At 43.2% G+C, this 27,416-nt stretch overlaps 1 protein-coding gene across 3 annotated transcripts in view; it reads left to right on the top strand.

Annotated features, from left to right (window-relative positions):
* PRTFDC1 (phosphoribosyl transferase domain containing 1) overlaps positions 1 to 27,416 on the top strand; it is a 75,135-nt gene that overhangs the window by 20,972 nt on the left and 26,747 nt on the right. For all 3 annotated transcript variants that reach the window (XM_073629780.1, XM_073629782.1, XM_073629783.1), the window contains exons 3-8: positions 5,589 to 5,695; positions 6,780 to 6,963; positions 9,283 to 9,348; positions 12,964 to 12,981; positions 16,080 to 16,162; positions 24,036 to 24,079. In XM_073629780.1, coding sequence (XP_073485881.1) covers positions 5,589 to 5,695; positions 6,780 to 6,963; positions 9,283 to 9,348; positions 12,964 to 12,981; positions 16,080 to 16,162; positions 24,036 to 24,079 — 502 coding nt within the window. The remainder of the gene's footprint in view (positions 1 to 5,588; positions 5,696 to 6,779; positions 6,964 to 9,282; positions 9,349 to 12,963; positions 12,982 to 16,079; positions 16,163 to 24,035; positions 24,080 to 27,416) is intronic.

The following is a 27,416-nucleotide window of genomic DNA, read 5'->3' as shown; positions in this document are numbered from 1 at the left end:
TCATGGGGCAAACTCAATAGCTCCTCTGCTGTTACTTCCAGCAATGTCTCCTCTTTCCTGCCACATGGAACATCTTGTCTTTATTCCAGATTACTTCCTGTCTGTAACTGAAATCACTGAGGAAGTGATTTCAGTTACAGACAGGAAATGAATGAACTAGCTGCCCCCCCCCCCCCAAGCCTCAGCCTGCAGATACTTACTGGAAGATTACGTTCCTAAAGAGGAAACGCTGCAGGACCCCATCAAGACCCCATCACAGAAGGGGTTCCCAGGCTGTTTAGCTCAATTTAGCGGCCTGATCGCTGGGACGTCGCACTGGGAGAGGCTCAACCCAGCCGGATATTGCACAGAGGCAGAGGTGGGGGACATAGTACTGCTTACTCTTCACTGGTGTGTGGAGGTATGAGGAAAAAAAGAATAATGGGATGGGGCTTAACTAGACCTTTAATTTATGCTATTCACCGGTCCTGAGGGAGTGGAAGAGAGGCGGAGCCTATCACTAGTATGCTGCCATAGTGGTGTCAGAAAAAAATTTTGCCTATAGTTCTACTTTAAGTGTTTTATGTACATGATGAAGTAGTGAGACTGGTTTTCCCTCCCCTCCAGAATTGCATTGAAAAGAAGTCCTGACACATAAATCGTCTAAAAAAAAAAAAAAAAAGAAAAAAAAAAAAAGCAATTTAGCTTTTGATAGATGAACGTCCCAACATGCTCTGGTATCTTTGAGCTATTTAATTGACTAATTACCATTTCAAAGCAAGCATGCCCATACACAGTTATCGGATAAATGAGCTGGTGTCTATAGCTACTTTAGGGTATGACGTGCTGAGGGTTTAAAAAAAAAAACTATTTTATGTATACATAGGAAGTAAGCCAGAGTACAAATACATGTTCCTTCAGCAAATACTCAGGACTCATGCCCAGTTTTACTATGAGCGTCTGCCAACTATTATTGAGAGCAGCGTACCCTTCCAAAAACAATGATAGCAGACACAAGCTCAGGCTATTCCTATGCAGTGGCCTTTTTTTCACCTTTTTTATTTCAGAGTGTCACAGAATTTTCAGAGTTGGCTCAATGGGCCACCCTGGGAACATAGGGAAAGATTATGATGGTAGGGTTTGCCAGTTTTGTTGAGAACTAATCTTGTCTAGGTCAACCATGTACATTTTAAGGACTTAGCAAGCTTTGTTTGGATAGAGCAACCTGCTTGTTTCCTATAGGAGAGAAGCTGTTCAGTTACGCTTGCTGAAATTTTTCAAATAAATATAAAGGGCCTGTTCACACTAGTGTTTTGCGATATTGAACACACTTTTAGCATGTGGTAGAGTGAAGAAATGTCATCAGCACACCAAGGGTTCCTCAGAAGGGTCCAAAGCTTTATTCACATGGTACACATACGGCAACGTTTCGGAGCCACGCAGGGCCCCTTTGTCAGGCGCATGGCACTTGCTTGAAGAAGGGATCCTGCATGGCTCCGAAACGTTGCCGTACGTGTACTGTGTGACCATGTGCATAAAGCTTTGGACCCTTCTGAGGAATTCTTGGTGTGCTGATGAGATTTTTTCACTCAGATTGTCTGCAGTTTCCAGCCGGTGGTCATTAACCACTTGACCACTGGGTACTTAAACCCCCTTAATAACCAGACCAATTTTCAGCTTTCGGTGCTCTCACATTTTGAATGACAATTACTCAGTCATGCAACACTGTACCTATATGAAATTTTTGTCCTTTTTTTCACACAAATAGAGATTTCTTTTGGTGGTATTTAATCACTGCTGGGTTCTTTATTTTTTGCGCTATAAAAGAAAAAAGACTGAAAATTCTGTAAAAAAAAAATGCATTTTTCTTCGTTTCTGTTATAAAATTTTGCAAATTAGTAATTTTTCTTCATATATTTTGGCCAAAATTTATACCACTACATATCTTTGGTAAAAATAACCCAAATTGGTGTATATTATTTGGTCTTTGTGAAAGTTATAGAGTCCAAAAGCTATGGTGCCAATATCTGAAAATTGATCATACCTGAAGTACTGACGGCCTATCTAATATCTTGAGACCCTAACATGCCAGAAAAGTACAAATACCCCCCAAATGACCCCTTTTTGGAAAGAAGGCATTCCAAGGTATTTAGAAAGATGCATGATGAGTTTTTTGAAGTTGTCATTTTTTCCCACAATTCTTTGCAAAATCAAGATTTTTTTTTTTTCTTTTTTTTTTTTCCACAAAATTGTCATATTAGCAGGTTATTTCTCACACACAACATATGCATAGCACAAATTACACCCCAAAATACATTCTGCTATTACTCCCGAGTACGGCGATACCACGTGTGAGACCTTTACACAGCTTGGCCACATACAGAGGCCCAACATGCATGGAGCACCTTCAGGCGTTCTGGAGTGCCCAGGCCAATTCTGACATTTCTCTCCTACATGTAAAAATCATCATTTATTTGCTAGAAAATTACATAGATCCCCAAAACATTATATATGTTTTTTTTTAGCAAAGACCTTAGAGTATACAATGGCGGTCGTTGCAACTTTTTATCTCCAACGGTATTTGCGCACAAATTTTTCGAACGCGTTTTTTTGGGAAAAAAACAGTTTTGTGCTTAAAAACAAAACAGTAAAGTTAGCCCAATGTTTTTGCATAATGTGAAAGATAAAGTTATGCCGAGTAAATAGATACCTAACATGTCACCATTCAAAATTGCACACGCTCATGGAATGGGGCTAAACTTCGCTACTTAAAAATCCCCATAGGTGACGCTTTAAAATTTTTTACTGGTTACATGTTTTGAGTTACAGAGTAGGTCTAGGGCCAAAATTATTGCTCTCGCTCTACCGATCGCAGCGATACCTCACATGTGTGGTTTGAACACCATTTTCATATGTGGGCGGGACTTACGTATGCGTTCGCTTCTGCATGCAAGCACACGGGGTCACGTTGAAAAAAAAATGTTTTTTTCTTTTATTGTTCATTTTACTTTATTTTAGTTTGACGCTTTTTTCCAAAAAATACATTTTTTGATCACTTTTATTCCTATTACAAGGAATGTAAACATCCTTGTAATAGGAATATGGCATGACAGGTCCTCTTTACAGTGAGATATGGGGTCAATAAGACCCCACATCTCACCTCTAGGCTGGAAAGCCTGAAATAAAAAAAATAAAAAAAACAATCCTGGCTTCGATCGTAGCGGTGAGTCAGTAGAAGTACCTGAGGGCGGCGGGAGGGGGGGACGTCCCCTTTCGCCTCCCATAAGAACGATCAAGCAGTGGAACAGCCGCTATGATCATTCTTATGGTGTAGGGAATCGCTGGCTGAAAAAGCTGATATATGAATGATGCCTGTAGCTGCAGGCATGATTCAGATATCCCCGCACAAAGTCAAGGACGTCGTATGATGGCCGGCCGGCGGGAAGTGGTTAAAACACATTTTTTTTTTTTTTTTAACACAAAGTTGTCCATTTATACAATATTTCTAACACATAGCATGTATATACCAAAAATGACACCCCAAAATAGATTCTCCTACTCCTCCTGAGTATGACGATACCACATGTATGAGACTTCCACAGCCTGGCCACATACAGAGGCCGAGTACAGCCCAGCATGGCAGAGCATGGCTGGGTATCACCGAGTATTGCAGAGTATGGCTGGGTATGGCTGGGTATGGCTGGGTATTGGCTGAGCATGGATGGATGGATGGATCGATCCATGGATGTGACTGCATTTGTCACAGAGCAGCGCTGTGGGCACTACACATCCAGCCCACAGCGCTGCTGCCATCCGATCCCTCCCCCTCTGTACAGATCGGTACAGAGAGGGAGGAGAGGACGTCATATCATGACGCCGGTTTGTTTATATGTGATCGCTCCTTCATTTGACGGAGCGATCACATGGTAAACGGCCGCGATCACAGATGTTTCCGTGTGCGTGCATCGGGGGGCCTGCGGGAGCAGGTTTCCGGGATCATAGTACATGCTCCTAGAGTTATCCATTTGGCTATGGGCCGGGTGGTAACTGGTTAAAGCAGGCAGCATTATTACAGCTATTTCCATGAATGTGGGCGTGGGGAATATTGCGTTTTAACATGAGGTATTCGCAAATGTAATGTGCATCTTTCCTTCATTTTGCAAAAGCTGCCACTGCAGCACAACATAGAATAGAGCTGGATGGGACCCTTTTTTTTATTTTATGTAGCGCACCACAACTTACAAATGGTTACCATCTGTGCACTTTTGTATGCTACAACACAAGTGCATTGCAGTGCGCTGCCTAGGTGCATTGGGCTGCCATTCAAAATGAATGGCATAGCATTTTGTTTTCAAGACAAACACCTGCAGTCGAGAACTCCTGTGACCTGCAACTCAATGTTGGCCTATTACTGTGATGGGCAGTGTTGGCCAGTTGTGATATACTGGAGATGGGAAAGGATAATATCAGGATATTGACCACAAGTGTGCCAGGGTGCAGGAGACACTCAACAGACAAATTACAGGTCACTAGCGATTTCCTATTTTTTTTAGATATTTTCAGGATCACTTTCAAAGCTGAACTCTACAGGAAAAAAACAAATATGCTCCCTTCTTCCCACTCTGCAAGGTTTAAATGCTTGTTTATGCTTAGGGTACCAGTAAAAAATTACTTAAGCCTAGTACACATGGACCAAATGTCAAGTGGCATCAGTCGCTTCAAAAGAAAGCAGCCAACATTCGGGCCGTGTGTACGGCAGTCGGACCGATAGAAGCTGGACGTTCAGCTGGCTTCTGTCGAAGGGACATGACCAAAAAAGGTCTCCCGATCTGCATCCAATGGCTGAGGGCACTGACTGGGGTGTTCTGGCAGGGGGTCTGTTCCCCTGGTCAGAACACAATATGACAGTGGGGGTGGGGGGGAGATCGCTGTACTAACATTGCATAGTTAGCACAGTGGCTCCTCCCGAGCTTTTCAGATTTTTTTTTTTTCAGCCCACTGGGTTGAGCAAAGAAAAACTAATATTGCATACTGGGCTTTATCTTCCTTATCGCTTGCACCCCCAGCAGCCGATTCTCTCCTCCTCTCTTGGTTGCCAAGGCTTGTGGGTTGTCCCTTGGTGTCCTCTGTGGCTATTGGCTCTGTATTGTAATGGATAATGTCAGAGTACCTGCGACTGCGGCAGCTCCCTAGAAAATAGGCTGCAGGGGCCAGTCTTATAGCATGGGAGGATCCCCCCTGTAAGATTCACCCTCTCTATTTGTCCTCTTAGCCATTGAAATAGAAAGTGATGGGAAATCTAACCATTTAGTTTAGTTTACAGTTTGTCATAGAACAAGAGGTTTAGAAATATATTATCCAATTGAGACACTTGTTTTGGCGAAAAGTGTCCTTAGAGAGATTTTCATTCACTCTTGTATGTCTGAAGGAAGAGGGAGAAAAATTTCCAATGGGAGAAAAACGTGGGTTTTAAACGATTCCTATTCTATCAAAAATAAAAGCTTTCAATCTTAGATTTCGTATTGCTTTGTTTTTTTTCCTTGTGTGTTGTAATAAATAGCTGCTGAAATTTGATCAATCTTTTCAGTTGTGTTCAATTTTCTTTGTAGATTTCTGATAAATGGACTGGATATAATCTGGATGTATTCACGCTGCCAAACCACTACGCTGAAGATCTGGACTGTGTGTTTATACCTCATGGAGTCATCGTAGACAGGTAGTTCCAAGAAAGATCCATTTTATTACAGCTTTAATGAGAAATATGTAGGCTGCTACTGCTCTCTTCTGGGTTGTTGCAGCATAAATGGCACTTGGTGACACCATGGACTGTTGCAGCATTGGTGGCACATGGACTGTTGCAGCATTGGTGGTACATATGGACTGTTGCAGTATGGGGGGCACATGGACTGTTGTAGCATTTGGGGGAGGGTACATGGACTGTTGTAGCATGAATGGGTACAAATGGACTGTTGCAGTAAGGGGGGGGCACATGAACTGTTGCAGTATGGGGGGCATATGGACTGTTGTAGCAAGAGGGGGCACAAGGACTGGGTACACGTGGACTGTTGTAGCACGGGAGTGGGTACATGGACTGTTGTAGCACAGATGGGTACACATGGACTGTTGCAGTACGGGGGGGGGCACATGGACTGTTGTAACAAGTGGGGGGCACATGGACTGGGTACACGTGTACTGTTGCAGTACGGGGGGGGGCACATTGTGTGCCCTCAATAGAGATGATCCCTTACTTCCTGACCCAGTTGTCACGGAGACAGGAAGTGAGGGAGAATTTTCTGAAGTAGAATCCCAGACTGTGTAAAAAGGCTGATTGGATCTAACCTTTTCCTGTTTGTCTAAAAATGAAAACAAAAAAAAAAAGCTTTGGATGGAGTTCCTTTTTAAAATTCGTAGAGTAACACAGGCTTCTAAGAGTCAACATTTTAGAAAATCCCATCAGCCATGTGCCCACGGATTTCACTTTAAAAGAGAGAAGAGCCTTTCCGATGGTGAATAATTTCGGCGAGGATTGGAAAATCCCTCCTCACTTGTTGCCCTCTCCGGTGATTCATTCTGCACTGATATCCACACGAATAAAAGCTCAAGGCTCTTATAGTTGTTCAAAAAGCTGCTTTTATGTCTACTGAAGGGTCAGTGCACTGTCTTCCAATAACCTCCTTCTCTTTTACAGGAATACTCCATATAAGTGGCATTGCATTATGGTTCTCTTACCTCCTCCGCACTTCTCCCTCCACGATGATCTGATAATTACACACAGACATCTGACTATTTTTGCCTTGCAGGATAGAACGGCTGGCCAATGATATTATGAAAGACATTGGAGACAATCATATTACCGTGCTGTGTGTGCTGAAGGGAGGATACAAATTTTGCGCTGATCTTGTGGAACAGATCAAAAATCTAAGCCGTAATTCTGAGCGCTTTATCTCTATGAGAGTAGACTTTATCAGGCTGAGAAGTTACTGTGTAAGTTATACCCACTTTTTATTTTTTTACTTTTCACTCCTAAAGTGACTCTGTCAGGAAGTAGAACACCTGTGTGAGAAGGCTGAGATGGAAGCAGCAATTGCCTCACTCATGTCTTATGCTTTTCCTGGGACAGTAAAGCTGAATCTGGTCACCACTACAGGGGACTAGACAAGTAAAATGGTGCTTGGGCTGAGTTGGGCTATGTAGGAGTTTAAAGAGACTCTGTAACATTGCATATTTAGGGCATAGTGACAGGTATTCTTTAAAGCCCACCCTCAGACTCACTTATATTCCCCTTTGCCGTGCTCCCCTGCAGCTCTGTCCCTCCCTGAGAGTTGAGAGTTCAGTCCTGTGTTAACTCTAGTGTTGGAGCTTACACCAGGTTGATGATGTTACTCTTGCCTTGGGCCACTCAGGCCTGAGAACTACAGTGTATACTGGGAGGAGGTCACACATGCCTCTATACTCTGAAGCACTGAGTATCTTGTGAAGGCTCCAATGACGTGGGAAGAAAGCATAGCAAATTTAAGTCAGAAGGGGGAGGTTGATTTTTAGGAAACTCTGGCACCTTGCTTGAATAGGCAAATTGACTGAGGCCGGCCATACACAGTTTGAAATCTCGGTCAGTTCAGAGAGATTTGAACCATTAATGGGCTGGCTGAATGTACCAAGTTGATAAGTTGATCGATCTATCAACTTGGTTACAACCAGCCTGCCAGACTCTCTTGTAATTATCGCTAGCTGCTGCTATAGCCGCTATCGATAATCACTGTCTTCTCCCAGGGGATGGCTTCCCCACTCCCGCACCCCCTCCCCTCCGGTGGGAGAAGATAATGTCTCGGCAGGAGGGATTCCCCTGTCAACACTGTGGTTCTAGGAAAGACATTTGCACCGTCTATGGTCTGTCTTAACCTGCTCACTAAGGCCGGCCATACACAGAGCCATTTTTTTTTTCCTGCAACCATCGATTGCAGGAAAGAAATTCGCTTGATTACCCCATCAACGCAGACAGTGTTGATGGGGAAATTCCTCCTGCTGGGCCATTGTTTCTCCCGGCGGGGGAGAACACAGTGATTATCACTAGCAGCTATAGTAGCCACTAGCGATAATAACAAGAGAATCCGGCAGGCTGGTTGTACCCAAGTTTATCGATCGATTAACCTGGTACATTCAGCCTGCCCATTAAGGGTTTGATTCTCGTCCAGTCTCGTGTCAGAGCTTACATGGGGTTGATGATCTTTCCCTTGCCTTTGGCCGCTCAGGCCTAAGCACTACATGATGGAAGCACTGGATATTTTGTAAAGGCTCCAATGAACTGGGAAGGAAGTATGGCAAATATGAGGATAGGTTTAACAGGGGAGGTTGACTTTTAGGAGACTGTTACTTTGCCCATTCAGACTCCAGTGTCCAAGATAACACAGGGTTGATAATGTTACTCCCTGCCTCATGTGACTTTGAGCCTGGCTTTTGACTACTTAGGCATGAGCACTACATGCTGAGAGGAGGTCACATGTTCCTCCATATTCTTAAGCCTTGGGTATTTGTGAGGGCTCCAATGGAGATGGAAGAATGCATGACAAATATGATAAAATGGAGGGTGGGGATGTACTTTCAGGAGGCTCTGCCGCTTTTCCTTTAAATAGGCAAGGTGACAGAGTCGCTTTAAAAGAACTACCGTCCGAAAAAGCCTGTTACTTGGCTGTTGTTTTGGCTTCATTGCTTTTTGAGTCACTGACTTGTAACAAGGGCAGAGATTTAAGGGTTTCTGAACTTTCCCTGATGCTTATTTGCTGCAATTCATCCTGGGTGGGACTTAGAAGTGTTTGAATACATAGGAGACTGCACATTTCTATTTCTTGTTCCAGTGTATCATAACAGGAAATGAGGAAAAATCTCCCTCATAGGGTCAAAGATAGAACTAAAAACCTGAAAGAAATGTTCTCTTCCCCACTCTGTCCAAAACTGGAAACAAATTTGGCTGGAGTTCTTCTTTAATCCATTCTGAGTGAAATGTGTCAAAGGGAGGACTAGCTGGGGTGTGAATGGCCCCTCTGTGGACTAACGAGACTCCATAATGGAAGTCCACATTGTGTGCGGTTTCTATTCATTATTGAATGTCTATTAAAAATAATGGAATGCTTAAGGAATGTCATTATCGCACATAGTGACCATGTTTGTCTTCCCCTGATCATAGCTCTGTACACAGCCATATTCTTTTTTGTATTCCACTTACCAGCACAGTGACTAATACGTGCCACGCATGCTTGTGTGTATCCTGCACTTCTTCATTAATATCCTCTATCTCATTTTCTGCAGAATGACAAGTCCACAGAGGACCTGCAGATAATCGGAGGTGAAGACCTGTCAAAGCTGACGGGGAAGGTATTTAATGCATCATTTACTTTAATACAAACTGACTCCACTTAAACTTGTCCTGAGCAAAACAAAGTCTATTCCTTTCCACTAAATAATTTATCTTCCGCCTCCAACAAGCTGTGATATGACACAATTTGTGCAGATACATAAATGCTTACTTGCTGTTTAGGTCAGACTGACATAATATAACTTTATTATAATTGTTAATAAATATAATTGATCAAGGGCTTGTTTACACATTTTAACCTATAAAATCTCTCACTACTACACAACTGTTTGCAATGCATGTGATTGCAGTGTGGTTGGGGGGGGACACATTGACTTGATTGGTTTATGTTTGTCAGCTGTACTGTCCGATAAACTTTGGGGGGGGGGGGTAACATTTTTCCTGTGACATATGTACAATCCCATCCAGATGTCTTTGCAGCCTAAGGAGGGGTGGTCGGGGAGCAGTAAAGCAGTGACTCAACCTGCTATTCTTTACCATCCCCATGACTGCAAGTGTAAATGAGGCCTAAAGGAGTTCAGAATGTTCACACAATAAATTGTGTGAATATTAAAAGAGAAGTGAAGAGATTTTTTTTGTTTTGTTTTGTTTTTCCCCCATCATACTTACCTAGGTGGATGCTGCATCTGTCCTCCGGGGGGGTCTCTGCACTGAGAACCAAGCGATCGAACACCACCGATGGCTCAGTTCTCACAGCTCCCCAAGCAGAGAGCTGCTGCCTGTCAATCAGCAGCTCTACGCTCTGCCCCCCCCCCCCCTCACTGGAGCACTGAGCTGTGGAGGGGCGGGCAACAACCGTCTCAGTCTCTCAGCGCCTCGCTGAGGTTGAGACAGCCATCAGTCCAGGCACCTGACGGATCCAGACTTCGGAAGTCGGGATGACGTGGTGCCTGGACTGATTCCAGTGCCGTCAGCAGAGAGCAGACTTCAGACCGCTCTCTGCTGAAAACAGGTCACACAAACACTGTAGCTGCTGACTTTTAATAAGGACACTTACCTGTCCAGCGAGCCCGCGATGTCAGCTCCCCGAGGCTGCCAGCGCCACCATCCTAGCCAAGGGAAATGGGCAGTGGAGCCTTAAGGCTTCACTGCCAGTTTTCTACTGCGCATGCAAGAGTCGCACGGTGCTTTGTGAATGGCCCCGTTGTTTTATGGGAAACACACATGTCTCAGAAGGCAACGGGGCCGCTCGCTGAAGAGGAGAAAGCACCGCGGTATAGTAAGAGGCAGATTGCCCAGCAACAGGGGTTTTAGGTAAGTTAAAAAGAAAATTTTTTCTAATTTTTTTTTTTTAAATGTTTTTTTTTAAATGATTTAAGAATATTGATGCACTTTTTTATTTTAGGGTGGCCCTCCACTTTAACCAGACACTGATAGAAGTCACGAGACTGCTATATACTGCTGATGAGAAGATATTTAGCAGCTTATATTTGCTAAAATAATTGCATTTCCATGTTCTGTGTACTGTGGGAGATCAGATATAGTGAATGCAGGGTCCTGGGTTTAGTAACACTTTAAATTATACAATCATGTGAAAAGACAGTCCTTATTTACTTAAATTGCTTGTTTCATTTGTACATGATTGGATAATTAAAGTGAACATTCACACATTTCTGTGTGGACATTCTAAAACCCCTTAGTAAATCATCCTCCTGGTTTGCAGGTCAGGTGCTCTTGCAAAATGTGACATGAGAAAGGGTACAGTCACATTTGTGAATGTACCCAACTATGATTAGGTTCAAGAACCCCAGCGGGTGTTCCCAGCGATTAGCTGCTGGAGGCAGCCCCATTGAATGACAGCCGCTCGCATGTGATCACTCATGCACTGATCACCTGCAAGTGACTGGCCCCTGGACGCAGACAGTGTAACAGCCGCAGACAGCAACACGATTGGCTGCCTCCTACAGCTAATCGCTGGGAAATCCTGTTGGGTTCCGTGCATCAAATTGTAGCAGGGTACATTTGAAAGTGTGAATGTAACCTAATACAAAGTTAGCAAGGTGATATACTGCTTCGAGCATTTGGTTGCGACCAGTCAACCTTTCTTGAAGTGAAGGCTTGTGACTGTACCTTTTTAAACTTGACAAACGGCAGAGATGCCCAGAACAGTTTGACCTTATGTGATGTATGTCTTGTTACACAATGAACACTTCCACTATAGCAGAAGTAAAGTTGCGTAGGGCTTTTTTGGCATTATATGTATGTGTTAAAAAAATATATATAATTGTATGTTCTAAGAAAACAACACATCAGCATTGTGAAAAAAGAAACGATCTACCCCATGCTGTATATTGGGTATACACCAATACCATTTTTTAACACCGAGTACCGATACTTTTTTTTCAAATACTCGCCAATACCAATTACTGATACCTATCACCTAGGAAGAGTAGGTAGAGGGGAGGTTTGGGAGGTAGGGTTTGTTAGGGAGTTGGGTGAGGGCAAGGTGGGAGTATAAGGGTAAGTGAGGGCAGGATAGTTGAGGGTGGGGTGAAATAGGGATTGTGGGGTGGGAGAGTTGGGATGGAAAAGGCTGTGATCACTGGGGGGAAGAGGATGGGAATGGGAGTGTCATTGGGAGACATGGGGGCAGAGGTGACAGCTGGTGGAGGGAAGGAGGAGGCAACACAGGGAGGGCACAGTACAGGGCGGGCAGGAGGGCACCGTACAGGGCAGCCAGGAGGGCACCATACAGGGCGGGCAGGAGGGCACAGTACAGGGGGTTAGGAGGGCACAGTACAGGAGCATTTTCGTGAGTACCGATACTCGCGAAAATGCCTAGTATAGGCATTGATATCAGTATTGGTGCAACCCTACTGTATATATCAAGAAAGATAATCAAAGCATCCATATGTATAACAATAAGATCTCTCAGCGCACAAAATTTCACATGAATAAAGATTATAATCTTTAACCCATCTGGGTGCAGTGTGGTCAGTTTATTAATCTACCAAACTTCACTTTGTTTTTCAAATCTGCATTCGTTAAACCTCACCCTAACCCGCCGGGGCGAAGGGAGGGGCGGCCCTGTTTTTTGTTCTGTTTCTGTTTTTTTGTATATCATCCACAACTGTAATTCATAGCTGAGCATCAATACGTGCATCATCGGTACAGTGTTTGGAAGTAGAAAGTATAGGCTGACCTTGCTGTGGGAATTAGCAAAGTAGGGTTATCCTGTTTTTGACTTTTGGGTTGTTTTCCCAAAATTACCATAATCCACATAGGCAAGTGAGAACAATAATCAAACATGCCAATCAGCATTTTCAGCTGAACCATGATCATTGGGATGAGAAGTGAGGGAGGGGGGCTGCAAAACAGGGACCCAGAATGAACACACGTTCTATCACACGTTTTTATTTTTCTATCCTCATTGAAGAGATTTCCCTTGCTTCCTGTCTCAGTGACCACAGTCGATAAAATAGAAAGTAAGGAAAATCATTCCCAATATGCATATGATACTTGACCCATTGTCTAACCATTCCTTAGTTTATGTAAAACTAAGAAAAATAATTTTGATCCGACAGTGCTGCCATATGTGACAAAGAATGTTTCATGTGTAAAATGTAAATCTATTTTTCTAAAAGTAAAAAAGTAATTTTTTTTTTTTTTTTTAGAATGTACTGATTGTAGAGGTAAGTGCAGTTATTTTGTCTTTTTGGAATTGCCAGGTTGGAAGAGCAAGTCAGGTTTGTGTTATATATTTGTATGTGGAACAGCTTAACATGGACCTGCGTGCATACATTCCTGATGTATCACAATATACATCAATAGTGACATTTTTCAGTTGCTGTTATTTTTATCTTTAAAAAGCAGTCAAATGACTTTGGCTAGGCTGATGAACACTAACCTCATGCAGAAAGCCCTTCCAGAAAAATGAGGGCGTCTATAGCCACAAATGTAGACCCAACTGCATATTAAAGTGGTTCTAAAGTCAAAGGATTAGATCCCCTTTTGGGAACATGTTACATGTTACACCCATTTTTAGGGTGGAACAATTAACATGTTCCCACTCCTGCAGCAGCTGCCTCTAGTGACAGCGAGAGGGGGATCTTCTCCCCCCGCCTGCTGTTATTATTTTTTTAAAAATGCTCCACCCGCCCTGGCTGCGTCATTCATTCACAGAGTTCTGTGAATGGGAAACTACGAGTACCAACATCCTTTGCGCCAGCCAGCTTGTAGTTCTCGATTAACTACCATGGCACTGTTGACCGCTCTGGTAGCTCAGTGTCTCTCCCTCTCAGAGTGTATCTCCCTGCCTGTACAAGGTACAAGCAGACAGATACACTGACAAGTCTGCAGCAGTCCTGCATGGTATCTGCAATCTGCTGATCGTTGGTGCAATGCTTTACAGGCTCCAAATAAAAGTAATAAATGCACATTTTTTACCTGCAAAAAGATGTACATTTATTTTATTATTATTTTTTTTTAAAAGTGAACTTATCCTTAAAGCGGACCTTTAGTCTTTTTTTTCAATTTACCATCTATTAAACCTTCTGCCCTTGTTTTAACTTTGGATAGTAAAACATTTTTTTTTCTGCCAGTAAATATCTTATACAGCCCACTTCCGGGTTCTTGTCTGGTAAAAGGCCTAGGCTTATGACATCATGTACAGCTCTCTCTCTCACTCTTGTGAGAGTTTGTCAGGAAGTGAGGGGGGGTGAGTCATAAGAGGGTCAATGAAAGCTGCAGGGCTGCAGAGCTGGAGGTGTGCCTCTGTGTGTCTGTGTAAATCCAGGAAGTGAACAGGCAGCAGCTTCAGCTGCCCACAGTCAAAATGGATGCAGCCAGACTTAGTGGAGGGAGATTTCTGAGCATATATGGCAAGTACAGAATCACAGTATATATAAAAGAATATGCAAAGTGTTTGGAGGGAAGCTTCAGAATGGCAAAGATTTTATTACAAATTTTGTGAGCAAGCTGCTTTTCCTCTTTAAAGTGATTGCAAACTCAGAAGGTTTTTTATCTTAATGCATTCTATGCTCCATATCTGAATGGACATACAGAGCAGTTGCTAGGCTCGGGTGCCTCAAAGCAAGCTGCTTGCTGTGTGAACACTCGGTGGGAGGAGCCAGAAGCGCCGGTAAGGGACCCAAGAAGAGGAGGATCTGAGCTGCTCTGTGCAAAACCACTGCACAGAGCAGATAATTATAACATGTTTGTTCTTTTTAAAGAAAAAAAAATGAGACTTTAGTATCACTTTAATTATAAATATCCAAATATTTGTATTGCTCCCTCACTACTTACCTGAGTCCAAACTTGATCTAGTTCTGTGACCATCTCTAGTGGTTCCTTTCCCCCTGCATTTACATGACAGAAAGGCAGCAGCGGGAGCCATGGGTTCCTGCTGTTGTCAATCAAATCCCGTGAGCTGAAACACGTGGTGTGTGTGTCTATGGAAGCGGGCTTCCTATGGTGGCACATGGAGAAGAGAAGGAGCCAAGAGTGTAGGCAGGGGGCCCCAGAGGAGGTTTTGGGCTGCTCAAGCAGGTAAATGTAAATGTTTTTTATTTTTTCAAAAAAAATATCTTCGGATAGGTGTAATGGTCAGGTGTCCACAAACCTTTGGCCATATTGTGAAGCTGCTTGCCTGGAGTTTGTCCTTAAAAAGAAACTTTGCTCCCCAGGGTTGAAATTTAATTCTAACGCCTTGTTACTGGGTCTGCTGGTGTGAAATGAAATGACACACCCACGAGCCCAGCAAATCCAGCGCTATCCTTCTGTCATCTGCCGTAAGCTGCCAAAGCACCAGGTCCAGCACCACCATCTTGTTTGTGACATAAGCAGGTAGCTGGCTGTCTCTTCCAAGTTTTAGCAGCTGGCCTCCTGAAGCTTGCACTGCACAGAAGCCTTTGAGATCCATGATGTAGGCACCCAGGAGGCTTTGGGCTGGGGAGAGGGGAGGGTGGGGGAAACATCATTCTAGCCCAGGTTAGAAAGGCAGAAATACTGGCTGTGTTCTACTTAAAAAAAGGACCCCTTCCCCCAATTTTTTTTTTTTTTTTTTTGCAATATGCTGAAAGGAGGAACCAAATTAGTGGATCAAAAAATAAGTTCTGCTTTAGGCCCCTTTCACACGATAAGCCCGCTCGGATCCGCCTGTCCATTTTTCAGGCGGATCCGAGCGGGCCACCCATTGATTTGTATGGGCAGGCGGATGTCAGTGGAGATGTGTCTGCTGACACCCGCCTGCCATCCGAACCGATAAGATCCACTCAAAACTGACTATGGCGATACGTTCACCATCTGTCCAGTAGATCGGATCAGATGAAAACGGACAGGCGGATCTGTTTTCGTCCGATCTGCCATAGAGGATAGCAAGGCTCTGACAGGTCCGTCCCTGTACAGTGAGCAGAGACGGACCTGTCATCCGCTGGCTCTGCGGGGATCAGCGGAGTGGAGTCCGCTGAGCGCATCCACCCCGTGTGAAAGGGGCCTTAGGCATACGGTGCATTTCTGGAAAGAGAAAAACATTTTAGCCAGTGTGCCAATAATAGTCGCATGACAGATAGAACTCCCACAAGTAACTGACATCCAGTAAAAGTAACCTCAGATGAAGGCTAAATTAATCAGTACATGCGGCAAGTGTATTGCCACATTTGTCTCTCCGTACGGTCCAGATGTTTGCCGTGTTTGTCAAATATTTTGGATTTGACAACGAATGCTACATTCTGTACATCTTCCTACTAAGATCCCTTTTCTCTGATTGCTGTTATGTTTGTCTGTTATTCAGGACGTTATAGGAACTGGAAGGACAATGAAGGCTCTTCTCAGTCACTTAGAGGGATACAGTCCAAAAATGGTGAAGGTAGCAAGGTGGGTAGTGATGAAATTTGAAATTTGTTTTGGCCTCATATTGTAAAATTGTCTGCACATTCCGTTAGGTGTATATTTTGCACCTTGTACATGCAAAAATAAGAACAAAAATAGACAAAAAAAACCCTAAGTACAATATCTAAAAGTAAAAGTTCAACTAAAACCAGGTTTACACATTTATATTAAGAGATGCATTGTGCACAAATAGCGCGATTTCTATCAGATCCAAATAGCTGCTGGCAAAAACAGTAAGATAAAATGTGTACAAAAGGTAAATCTACATTGCCACGCTAAGAAAATAAAAGTGACTAACATAAATTAAACATACAGTGGGTAAAATAAATATTGAACACGTCCCCATTTTTCTAAGTAAATATATTTCTAAAGGTGCTATTGACATGAAATGTTCACCACATGTCGGTAACAACCCATGCAATCCATACATACAAAAAAAACAAAACAAATAAGTTCAGAAATGAAGTTATGTGTAATAAAATGGAATGACACACGGAAAAAGTATTGAACATATGAAGAAAGGGAGGTGTAAAAAGGCATGGGAAGTCAAGATACCAGCTGAAATCTATTAGTAATTAGAAAGTAATCCTGCCCCTTGTAAGTGCAAATTAATGTCAGCTGGTTCAGTCTCAACTGATGGCCTATAAAAAGGTGTCTCATTACCAAGGTGTCGCACAAGAAACATCTCATGATGGGTAAAAGCAAAGAGCTCTCTCAAGACCTTTGCAACCTTATTATTGCAAAACATACTGATGGCCTTGGTTGCAGAAGGATTTCTAAATCATAAATAAATCTTCTGAATGTTCCAGTGAGTACTGTTGAGGCCATAATCTGGAAGTGGAAAGAACATCTTGTCCCTTATAAACTGGCCACGGCCAGGTGCTCCTCGCAAGATTTCTGACAGAGAAGTGAAAACAATTTAGGCTGGAATTAGCAGGTACAATTGTTTCAAAGAAAACAATAAGTAATGCACTCAACTGCCATGGCCTGTATGCAGGGTCACCACACAAGACTCCATTGCTAAAGATAAAGCATGTTAAAGCTTGTTTAAAGTTTGCTGCATAACATTTGGACAAGCCTGTGAAATACTGGGAGAATATAGTGTGGTCAGATGAGACCAAAATTGACTTCTTTGGATGCCATAATATACACAATGTTTGGAGGTCAAATGGCACTGCACATCACCCCAAAAACACCCCCATACCAACAGTGAAGTTTGGAGGTGGGAGAATCATGGCGCGTGGGGCTGTTTTTCAGCATACGATACTGGCAAAGGAGGAATGAATTGAAAAATGTACCAAGACATTCTTGATAAAAATCTGCTGCCATCTACCAGGATAATGAAGATGAAACAAGGGTGGACATTTCAGCAAGACAATGATCCCAAGCACAAATCCAAGGAAACTCTCAATTGGTTTCAAAGAAAGAAAATAAAGCTGCTAGAATGGCCACAACCAATCACCTGACTTGAATCCAATAGAAAATCTATGGAAAGAACTAAAGATCAGAGTTCATAGAAGAGGCTCACAGAACCTTCAAGATTTGAAGACTGTGTGAAAGAATGGGCCAAAATCACACCTGAGCAATGCATGCGACTAGTTTCTCCATACAGGAGGCGTCTTGAAGCTGTCATTACCAACAAATGATTTTGTACAAAGTATTACATTAATTTTAGTTAACGTGTTCAATACTTTTTCCCTGTGTCATTTCATTTTATTACACATAACCTAATTTCTGAATGTATTTTTTTGGTTTCTTTGTATGTATGAATTGCATGGGTTGTTACCGACGTGGTGAAAATTGCATGGTAATAGCACCTTTTAGAAATATATTTACCTAGAAGAATGGTGATGTGTTCAATACTTATTTTGCCTACTGTATAAGATTAAAGAATAAAAATGTCAGCCTAAACAAGGAGAGTCCAAACTTAAATGCAGTATGGTGACAGGAATCCTATTAACCAGATGCTTCAAATTCCAAAGTGTACCACCACCTTGAACATATGAAACTCTTAGACCCCTTTCACACTGGGGCGCTTTGCAGGCGCTACAGCGCTAAAAATGGCACCTGCAAAGCGCCCCGAAAGAGACGCTCCTGTGTCTCCAGTCTCCAACCCCCCCGAGGGCTTTCACACTGAAGCAGTGCGCTGGCAGGACACTAAAAAATGTCCTGCTAGCAGCATCTTTGGATCGGTGTGTATACCGCTCCTCCACCGCTCCTGCCCATTGAAATCAATGGACAGCGCAGCTATACCGCCAGAAAAGCGCTGCTGCAGCAGTGCTTTGTGGGTGGATTTAACCCTTTCTCGGCCGCTAGCAGGGGGGATTAAAGCGCCCCGTTAGCGGCCGAATAGCGCAGCGAAATTGACGGTAAAGCGCTGCTAAAAATGGAGGCGCTTTACCGCCCCCGCCCCAGCGTGAAAGGGGCAAGTGGACTCTTTACACAAAAAAATAGTCACTTAAGCTTTTGTGTGGTTAAAAACATCTTGTTGAGGAACACATATAGTATTCCACAAAAGTGAGTACACCCCTCAAATTTTTGTAAATATTTTATTATATATTTTCACATGACAACACTGAAGAAATGACACTTTGCTAAAATGTAAAGTAGTGAGTGTACAGCTTGTATAACAGTGTAAATTTGCTGTCCCCTCAAAATAACTCAACACACAGCCATTAATGTCTAAACCGCTGGAAACAAAAGTGAGCACACCACTAAGTGTAAATGTCCAAATTGGGCCCAAAGTGTCAATATTTTGTGTGGCCACCATTATTTCCCAGCACTGCCTTAACCCGCTTGGGCATGGAGTTCACCAGAGCTTCACAGGTTGCCACTGGAGTCCTCTTCCACTCCTCCATGACAACATCACGGAGTTGGTGGATGTTAGAGACCTTGCGCTCCTCCACCTTCCGTTTGAGGATTCCCCACAGATGCTCAATAGGGTTTAGGTCTTGAGACATGCTTGGCCAGTCCATCACCTTTACCCTCAGCTTCTTTAGCAAGGCAGTGGTGGTCTTGGAGATGTGTTTGGAGTCATTATTATGTTGGAATACTGCCCTGCGGGCCAGTCTCCGAAGGGAGGGGATCATGCTCAGCTTCAGTATGTCACAGTACATGTTGGCATTCATGGTTCCCTCAATGAACTGTAGCTCCCCAGTGCCAGCAGCACTCGCGCAGCCCCAGACCATGACACTCCCACCACCATGCTTGACTGTAGGCAAGACACACTTGTCTTTGTACTCCTCACCTGGTTGCCGTCACACACGCTTGACACCATCTGAACCAAATAAGTTTATCTTGGTCTCATGTAATCCATGTCCTTAATCTGCTTGTCTTCAGCAAACTGTTTGCGGACTTTCTTGTGCATCATCTCTAAAAGAGGCTTCCTTCTGGGACAGCAGCCATGCAGACCAATTTGATGCAGTGTGCGGCGTATGGTCTGAGCACTGACAGGCTGACCCCCCCACGTCTTCAACCTCTGCATCAATGCTGGCAGCACTCATACTTCTATTTCCCAAAGATAGCCTCTGGATATGATGCTGAGCACGTTCACTCAACTGCTTTGGTCGACCATGGCGATATCTGTTCTGAGTGAAACCTGTCCTGTTAAACCACTGTTTGGTTTTGGCCACCATGCTGCAGCTCAGTTTCAGGGTCTTGGCAATCTTCTTATAGCCTAGGCCATCTTTATGTAGAGCAACAATTCTTTTTTTTTTCAGACCCTCAGAGTTCTTTGCCATGAGGTGCCATGTTGAACTTCCAGTGACCAGTATGAGCGAGTGAGAGCGATAACACCAAATTTAACACACCTGCTCCCCATTGACACCTGAGACCTTGTAACACCAACAAGTCACATGACACCGGGGAGGGAAAATGGCCAAGCATGTCTCCAGACCTAAACCCTATTGAGCAAGAGGTTGTAATTGCTTTGTAAATGGCACATCCCAGTGGGAACAGGGGGGATATAACATCAGAACTGGTGTCACTCATACACACCTCTCCAATACAGTAGGGAGCTGGAAGTGCAACTCCCCGCTGTACATAGCAGGAGCTCTTAGAGAAGCTTAGAGACCTACTGATGTACTAACAAATTGGAGTGTTTATGTAAAAAATAAATAGACATGCTTGCCTGAAATTCGCTTTAAGAGGTTGGGTTAGGTCAGAGATTATGTTTAGGCTGGGTTAGGGTAAGGTAAAGGTTGGGTCGGTTAAAGAATTAGTTAAAGGGTCTGGGTTGGTTAAAGTGGTTGTAAACCCTTACATATACCCAGTGAAGTGATTGGCCTCAGATGATACACAGAGATGAAACAAATCCTCCTACATAAGTTGTAACTATTTATCTGCAGTCTTCTCTTCTCTACATCTGTTCAAAGTGCAGAATTTATAAAGCTTGTCTGAACCATCAGGAAAAAAAGGGAACAGAGCTGAAGTTACGCTCTACAGAGCTATGTAAGGAGAGCTCTGAGAGCTGATTGGAGGGAAGGGAAACCCCCCCCCCCCTTTACACAGCACACGGGAACAGAGCTAAAGCTGTCGATCAGCTGGAGATCCTGAACCTGTCACCATTTTTCACTTGGTATCAAGAAAACTTGTCCAGAAGTGATTCATGCTGATAGCAGAGGAACGAAGCAACAGACAGAAATGACACTTTGTGCTCTTAATGACAAGTACACATTGTAGAGAGATACGCTTTATTAAAATTTCATGTCTGAGGTTTACAACCACTTTAAGAATTTTATTTAGAGGTTGCGTTTGGTTTAGTTAACCACTTCAGCCCCGGAAGGATTTACCCACTTCCTGACCAGGCCATTTTTTGCAATACGGCACTGCGACGTTTTAACTGACAATTGCGCAGTCATGCAAAGCTGTACCCAAACAAAGTTGATTTCCTTTTTTTCCCACAAATAGAGCTTTCTTTTGGTGGTATTTAATCACCTCTGTGGTTTTTATTTTTTGCGCTATAAAGAAAAAAAGAGCGACAATTTTAAAAAAACAAACAACATTTTTTTACTTTCTGTTATACATTTCCAAAAAACAAATGTATTCATCAGTTTAGGTTGATGTGTATTTTGCTACATATTATTGGTAAAAAAATCCCAATAAGTGTATATTGATTGGTTTGCGCAAACTTTATAGCGTCTACAAAGTAGGGGATAGATTTATGGCATTTTTATTATTTATTTATTTTTTACTAGTAATGGCGGCAATGAGTGATTTTTAGTGGGACTGCAACATTGTGGCAAACAGATCGGACACCTAACTGACATTTTTTACACTTTTTTTGGGAACTAGTGATATTATTACAGTAATCGGTGCTAAAAATATGTACTTACATTGTACTAATGTACAATGTCTAGGTGTTTTAAATAAGCCTTGCTGGAGGTAAATGTCTTTTTTGCATGTGTGCGCTGTAATATTTTGTTCTGTTGTATGGTCTTATGGCTGCACCATCTTTAATGCATCTTTTAGGGTGTGCCTCCCAAATATCTTGTTTGTCTATTTATGGATTCTGACCAAATCCTTTTGGGAGCACCCCACTCCCTCGTTAAGTACCTCTCATTAGTGTCCACTTGTGTCATGGGTGGAGACCTCAAGATTCTCCCATATAGAAGAGTGTAGCTCTCATGGTTCAGAGAAGCAGGATCTCCCAAGCTATGGATAGTGTAGGACCCACTAATCATGGGGTACTTTGTCGCAGTAAGTGAGCTTAGCGCCATATAGCAATATGGTGTGACCAAATCCCCATATTTTTTTATAAAGTTTTTTGAAAAGGTCTAAGTGTTTTAAATAAGCCTTGCTGGAGGTAAATGTCTTTTTTGCATGTGTGCGCTGTAATATTTTGTTCTGTTTGGTCTTATGGCTGCACCATCTTTAATGCATCTTTTAGGGTGTGCCCCCCAAAAATCTTGTTTGTTTTTTTACATTGTACTAATGACACTGGCAGGGAAGGGGTTAACATCAGGGGCAATCAAGGGGTTAAATGCGTTCCCTGTTTGTGTTTTCTAACTGTATGGGGGACTGTGTGACTGGGGAAACACACACAGATCCGTTCTTCCTGCTTAGCAGAAAGACAGGATCTGTGTGATCTCCCCTGTCAGAACGGAGATCTGCCTTGTTTACACAGGCAGATCCCCATTCTGTCTCTGCGGGGGAATGATCGCGGGTGGCCAGCGGACATCGAGTCCATCGGACCCGCTGATTGGCTCCCCTGATGGCCAATGGGAGCACACGGGCCCACAAAAGCAAGCTCCCGAGCCGACATACAGCTACGGCGATTTGCGGGAACGAGCCAAACTGCTGCAGTATGACGGCGGCTGGTCGGCAAGAGGTTAATGGGTTAGGTTTAGGGGTTAAGTTTGTTAAGAGAAGTAAAGGAATTTTTTATCCTGATTAATACTTACCTAGGTGGATGCAGCATCGGCAGCTGCATCTGTCCCCCGGCGCCTCTACACTGAAAACCAAGCAATCAAACACTGCTGATCGCTCGGTTTTCAGAGCTCCGTGAGCAGAGAGCTGTAGACTGTCAGTCACAGCTCTCCGCTCTTCTCCCTCCTCACTGGAGCGCTGAGCTGTGGAGGGGGCGGGAGCGGCCGTCTCAGGCTCTCAGCGGCTCACAGATCGGGGTGACGTGGTGCCTGGACTGACATGAAAACGGGTCACAGGAGTGCAAAACAAATTGCACTCCTGTGAGCCATAGGAGAAGCCCAGCCAAACAAGCTCGGGCTATACTTCTCCTTTTAAAGTAGAACTATGGGAAAAACTTTTATTCTTATTTTGGATACAGCAAGGAAGGGTTATAACCCCTGTCAGATTTTTTTTCGCCATCTGTGTCCCATTGAGGAGATTTTTCTTAACTTCCTGTCCCATAGCCAAACAGGAAGTGAGAGGAAATCCCTGCAAATTAAGAGAATTTTTTGGGGACCCCCAGTTCACCAGAACTAGTGTCCCCAATGGAAGATTTCCCCTCTATTACTTTTTGAGGACAACCCAAAACTTGAGTTTTACTTTTACTTTCACTTTCAGTGATAACGGTAACCCGGACAAATAAAGAGGGTGAATCTCCTTAATGGGGGGGACAGACAGCAATAAAAACTGACCGATGTTCTAATCCCTCTGCACTCTATCCAAAACTAAAAAAAAAAAAATAAGTTTACATCTGGAAGTTTGAGATTTAGAGGCTAAGTTTAGTTTTAAGAATAGGTTGGCTTAGGTTAGATTTTAGGGATTATGTTATAGTAAGTGCCGGTTCACACAGGGGCAGCCCGACTTGCAGCGCGACTTTGCAAGGCGATCTGCACACGACTTCAGCGGCAGCTTGCAAAATGACTTCTGTATAGAAGTCAATGCAAGTCGCCCTGAAGTCGTCCCGAAGTAGTACAGAAACCTTTTTCTAAGTCAGAGCGACTTGCGTCGCTCCTATTAGAACGGTTCCGTAGTACAGAACGGAACGCGACTTGTCAGGCGGCTAAGTCGCCTGACAAGTCGCCCCCTTTGTGAACCAACACTTAAGTAAATTGTTGATTTACTTAACTCTAATTGAATTTTATATTACATTATAATACAATTTGTTTGTTTTTTCGCATGCAAAATTTGCTACCAGCGACCTTTCACTTGTAGCAAGGATGGCTGATGGCATGAATGCTTGAATTCTATGGAATTTGCTATCTTTTATATACCAACTAACATTGTTCAATAAAGAATGGGCTATATCTACGTATAAGTAGAAAATACCTGTGATATAGTGTAAAATGGACAGTCAGCTCTACAAATAAGTATTATATACAACAAAGTGGTAGTTTGCTATGTACATTTTTGCATTGTCTCTTTTTCCATATATTCCTTTCTTTTCTTATTACAGCTTGCTGGTGAAGAGATCCAGTGATAACAAATACAGACCAGACTGTGAGTCATGAAATGTGCTGTTCCTTTATTGTTTCTGTTGCTACATTCCTCACAGATATTCATAATTAAACATGGTTATCAGGGTGCGTTAGAACTATTACCTGGTCACAGAGATAGAAAAATTACTTGCAGGTTAAAAATACTATCCCCATATCCTACAATCTTTAAAGACTATGAAAAACCCAACCACTATTTGCTCCCTTTTAATAAATGTGGAAAATACCAGTAAATCCTCCATAAATCCAGTGCTTTTCTGTGCTTTCTGCAATTTAATTTCAAATAGTGTTACCCAGGGCTTTTTTTTCTCAGAGAATATGTACAGGAACTCCCTCTCTCCAAATCACCCATTGTCTTTGCCCCTACCCACCTTTGAGCACCGTCCCTTGGTTCCACCACTTACCCACCTCCCAGTACTACCCTTTTTAGGGGAATACAGAACCAAATATAATTTGTGGTGTTAAGCTATTTGTATGGAATTTGTTAATGATAACAAGATGAGCAGTAAAATAGATCCCCTGCAGCCAGCAACAATAGATCCTCCAGCAACAATAGATCCCCCCGCAACAATAGATCCCCCCACAACAATAGATCCCCCAGCAACAATAGATCCCCCAGCAACAATAGATCCCCCAGCAACAATAGATCCCCCAGCAACAATAGATCCCCCAGCAACAATAGATCCCCCAGCAACAATAGATCCCCCAGCAACAATAGATCCCCCCAGCAACAATAGATCTCCCCCAGCAATAATGGACCACCAACAACATAAGACCCACCCCAAGCAACAATAGATTCCCCACCGGCAACAACAGACTTTCCCAGCAACAATATACCCACCTGCAAAAAATAGATCACCTCCAGCAGTAGGTGCACCTCCTGACAATAGATCCCCCAACAGCTAGCATCAACAGATGCTGCAACACACCAAAGCACCACTTGACATCACATACAGTATCTCACAAAAGTAAGTACACCCCTCACATTTTTGTAAATATTTTATCATATCTTTCCATGTGACAACACTGAAGAAATGACACTTTGCTACAATGTAAAGTAGTGAGTATACAGCTTGTATAACAGTGTAAATTTGCTGTCCCCTCAAAATAACTCAACACACAGCCATTAATGTATAAACCGCTGGCAACAAAAGTGAGTACACCCCTAAGTGAAAATGTTCAAATTGGGCCCAAAGTGTCAATATTTTGTGTGGCCACCACTATTTTCCAGCACTGCCTTAACCCTCTTGGGTATGGAGTTCACCAGAGCTTCACAGGTTGCCACTGGAGTCCTCTTCCACTCTTCCATGATGACATTACATGTTGAATGTTAAAAGACCTTGCGCTCCTCCACCTTCCATTCGAGGATGTCCCACAGATGCTCAATAGGGTTTAGATCTGGAGACATGCTTGGCCAATCCATCCCCTTTACCCCCGGCTTCTTTAGCAAGGCAGTGGTCGTCTTGGAGGTGTGTTTGGGGTTTTTATCATGTTGGAATACTGCCCTGCGGCCCAATCTTCGAAGGGAGGGGATCTTGTTCTGCTTCAGTATGTCACAGTACATGTTGGCATTCATGGTTCCCTCAATGAACTGTAGCTCCCCAGTGCTGGCAGCACTCATGCAGCCCCAGACCATGACACTCCCATCACCATGCTTGACTGTAGGCAAGACACACTTGTCTTTGTACTCCTCACCTGGTTGCCTCCACACACGCTTGACACCATCTGAACCAAATGAGTTTATCTTGGTCTCATCAGACCACAGGACATGGTTCCAGTAATCCATGTCCTTAGTCTGCTTGTCTTCAGCAAACTGTTTGCATACTCTTTATAAGAGGCTTCCTTCTGGGATGACAGCCATGCAGACCAATTTGATGCAGTGTGCGGCGTATGGTCTGAGCACTGACAGGCTGACCCCGCACCCCTTTAACCTCTGCTGCAATGCTGGCAGCTCTCATACGTCTATTTCCCAAAGACAACCTTATGATATGACGCTGAGCACGTGCACTTCTTTGGTCGACCATGGCAAGCCATGTTCTGAGTGGAACCTGTATGGCTGAACTCGCATTGCACAGACAGATCGCATGCGATCAGCACTGCAGTGTGGGTGCAAATCGCATGTGATGCCTGTGTTCACACAAGTGTGAACCCTTAAAGTGGTTGTAAAGGATTGTTTATACTTGCCTGCTCTGTGCAATGGAATTGCCCTTGGGGCCGCTCTGAAATTGCAAAGAGCGGCCCGATCCTCCTCTGTCCAGTGCCCCCACAGGAAGCTGTTTGCCATGGGAGCACTCGTAAGTACTCAATCCCATGCGCTGCTGCTGCATCCATTGTCACAGACAGCAGGACTCAGCCCTGTCCACCTGCTCCTTCGTCACTGGCTTTGATTGACAGCACTGGGAGCCAATGGCTCCCGGTGCCCCAGCAAAGCCAGAGAGAGAGGAGAGAAGAGCTGCAGATGTGTACACTGGCCACTACAGGTATGCAGCCAGCTGCATGGGTTGAATACCTGTTTCCCCATCACATTTAGAATTCCTCCTGCCAGCTTGTATGTCCCGTAATGGTGTGTGAGCAGGCGAGAAAAACCACTGTGTGTGTCAGGGGAATCGGGTATTCAATCCATCCTGCAATTGATGCAATACACAGGTAATAAACAACCATTCAGTACAATAAGTGGGTTGCAAATGGGCAGTCATTGCAGTATGCAAGTAACAAACTGCCAATTGTCACAATGCATGGTCAGCAAATGAACAATTGTGACAGTATTCATGTTTTATAAAGACAAAGGGCGATGGTCTTCAAAATATACAGGTTGCATTGGAGCAATCATGACAATACACAGGCAACAAACAAACAATCATGACAATACACCGGCAACAAACAACAATTATGACAATACACAGGCAACAAACAGGCAATCAAATTAAAAGCACAGGCAACAAAAGTGTGATCATAAAAATACACAGGCAACAAATGAGACATTGTTACAATATGCAAACCATAATATGGCAAGTGCTACTTTAGTACAAACGGCAATCATTACAATATCCACCTCAGCTCCAGAAGGTGTTACCTCCTTCATGGCCAGGCAATTTTTTGTTATTTAGCACTATTTTAACTGGTAATTGTGCGGTGATGCAACATTGTACACAAACAAAATTTATATAATTCTTTTACACAAATAGTGTTTTCTTTTGGTGGTATTTGATCACCACGGGGTTTTTTTCTTTTTTTTATCATATAAATGAAAAAAGACCAAAAATTTACTTTCTTTTATAAAACGTATCCAATAAAAGAAAAACAAATTTCTTTAGATATTTAGGCCAAAATATATTCTGCTA

The sequence above is a fragment of the Aquarana catesbeiana genome, linkage group LG05 (genome assembly GCF_042186555.1).
Source record: "Aquarana catesbeiana isolate 2022-GZ linkage group LG05, ASM4218655v1, whole genome shotgun sequence".
Classification (NCBI taxonomy): domain Eukaryota; kingdom Metazoa; phylum Chordata; class Amphibia; order Anura; family Ranidae; genus Aquarana; species Aquarana catesbeiana.
Note: the sequence above shows the minus strand (reverse complement) of the source record. Positions and strands in the feature narration are given on the sequence as shown.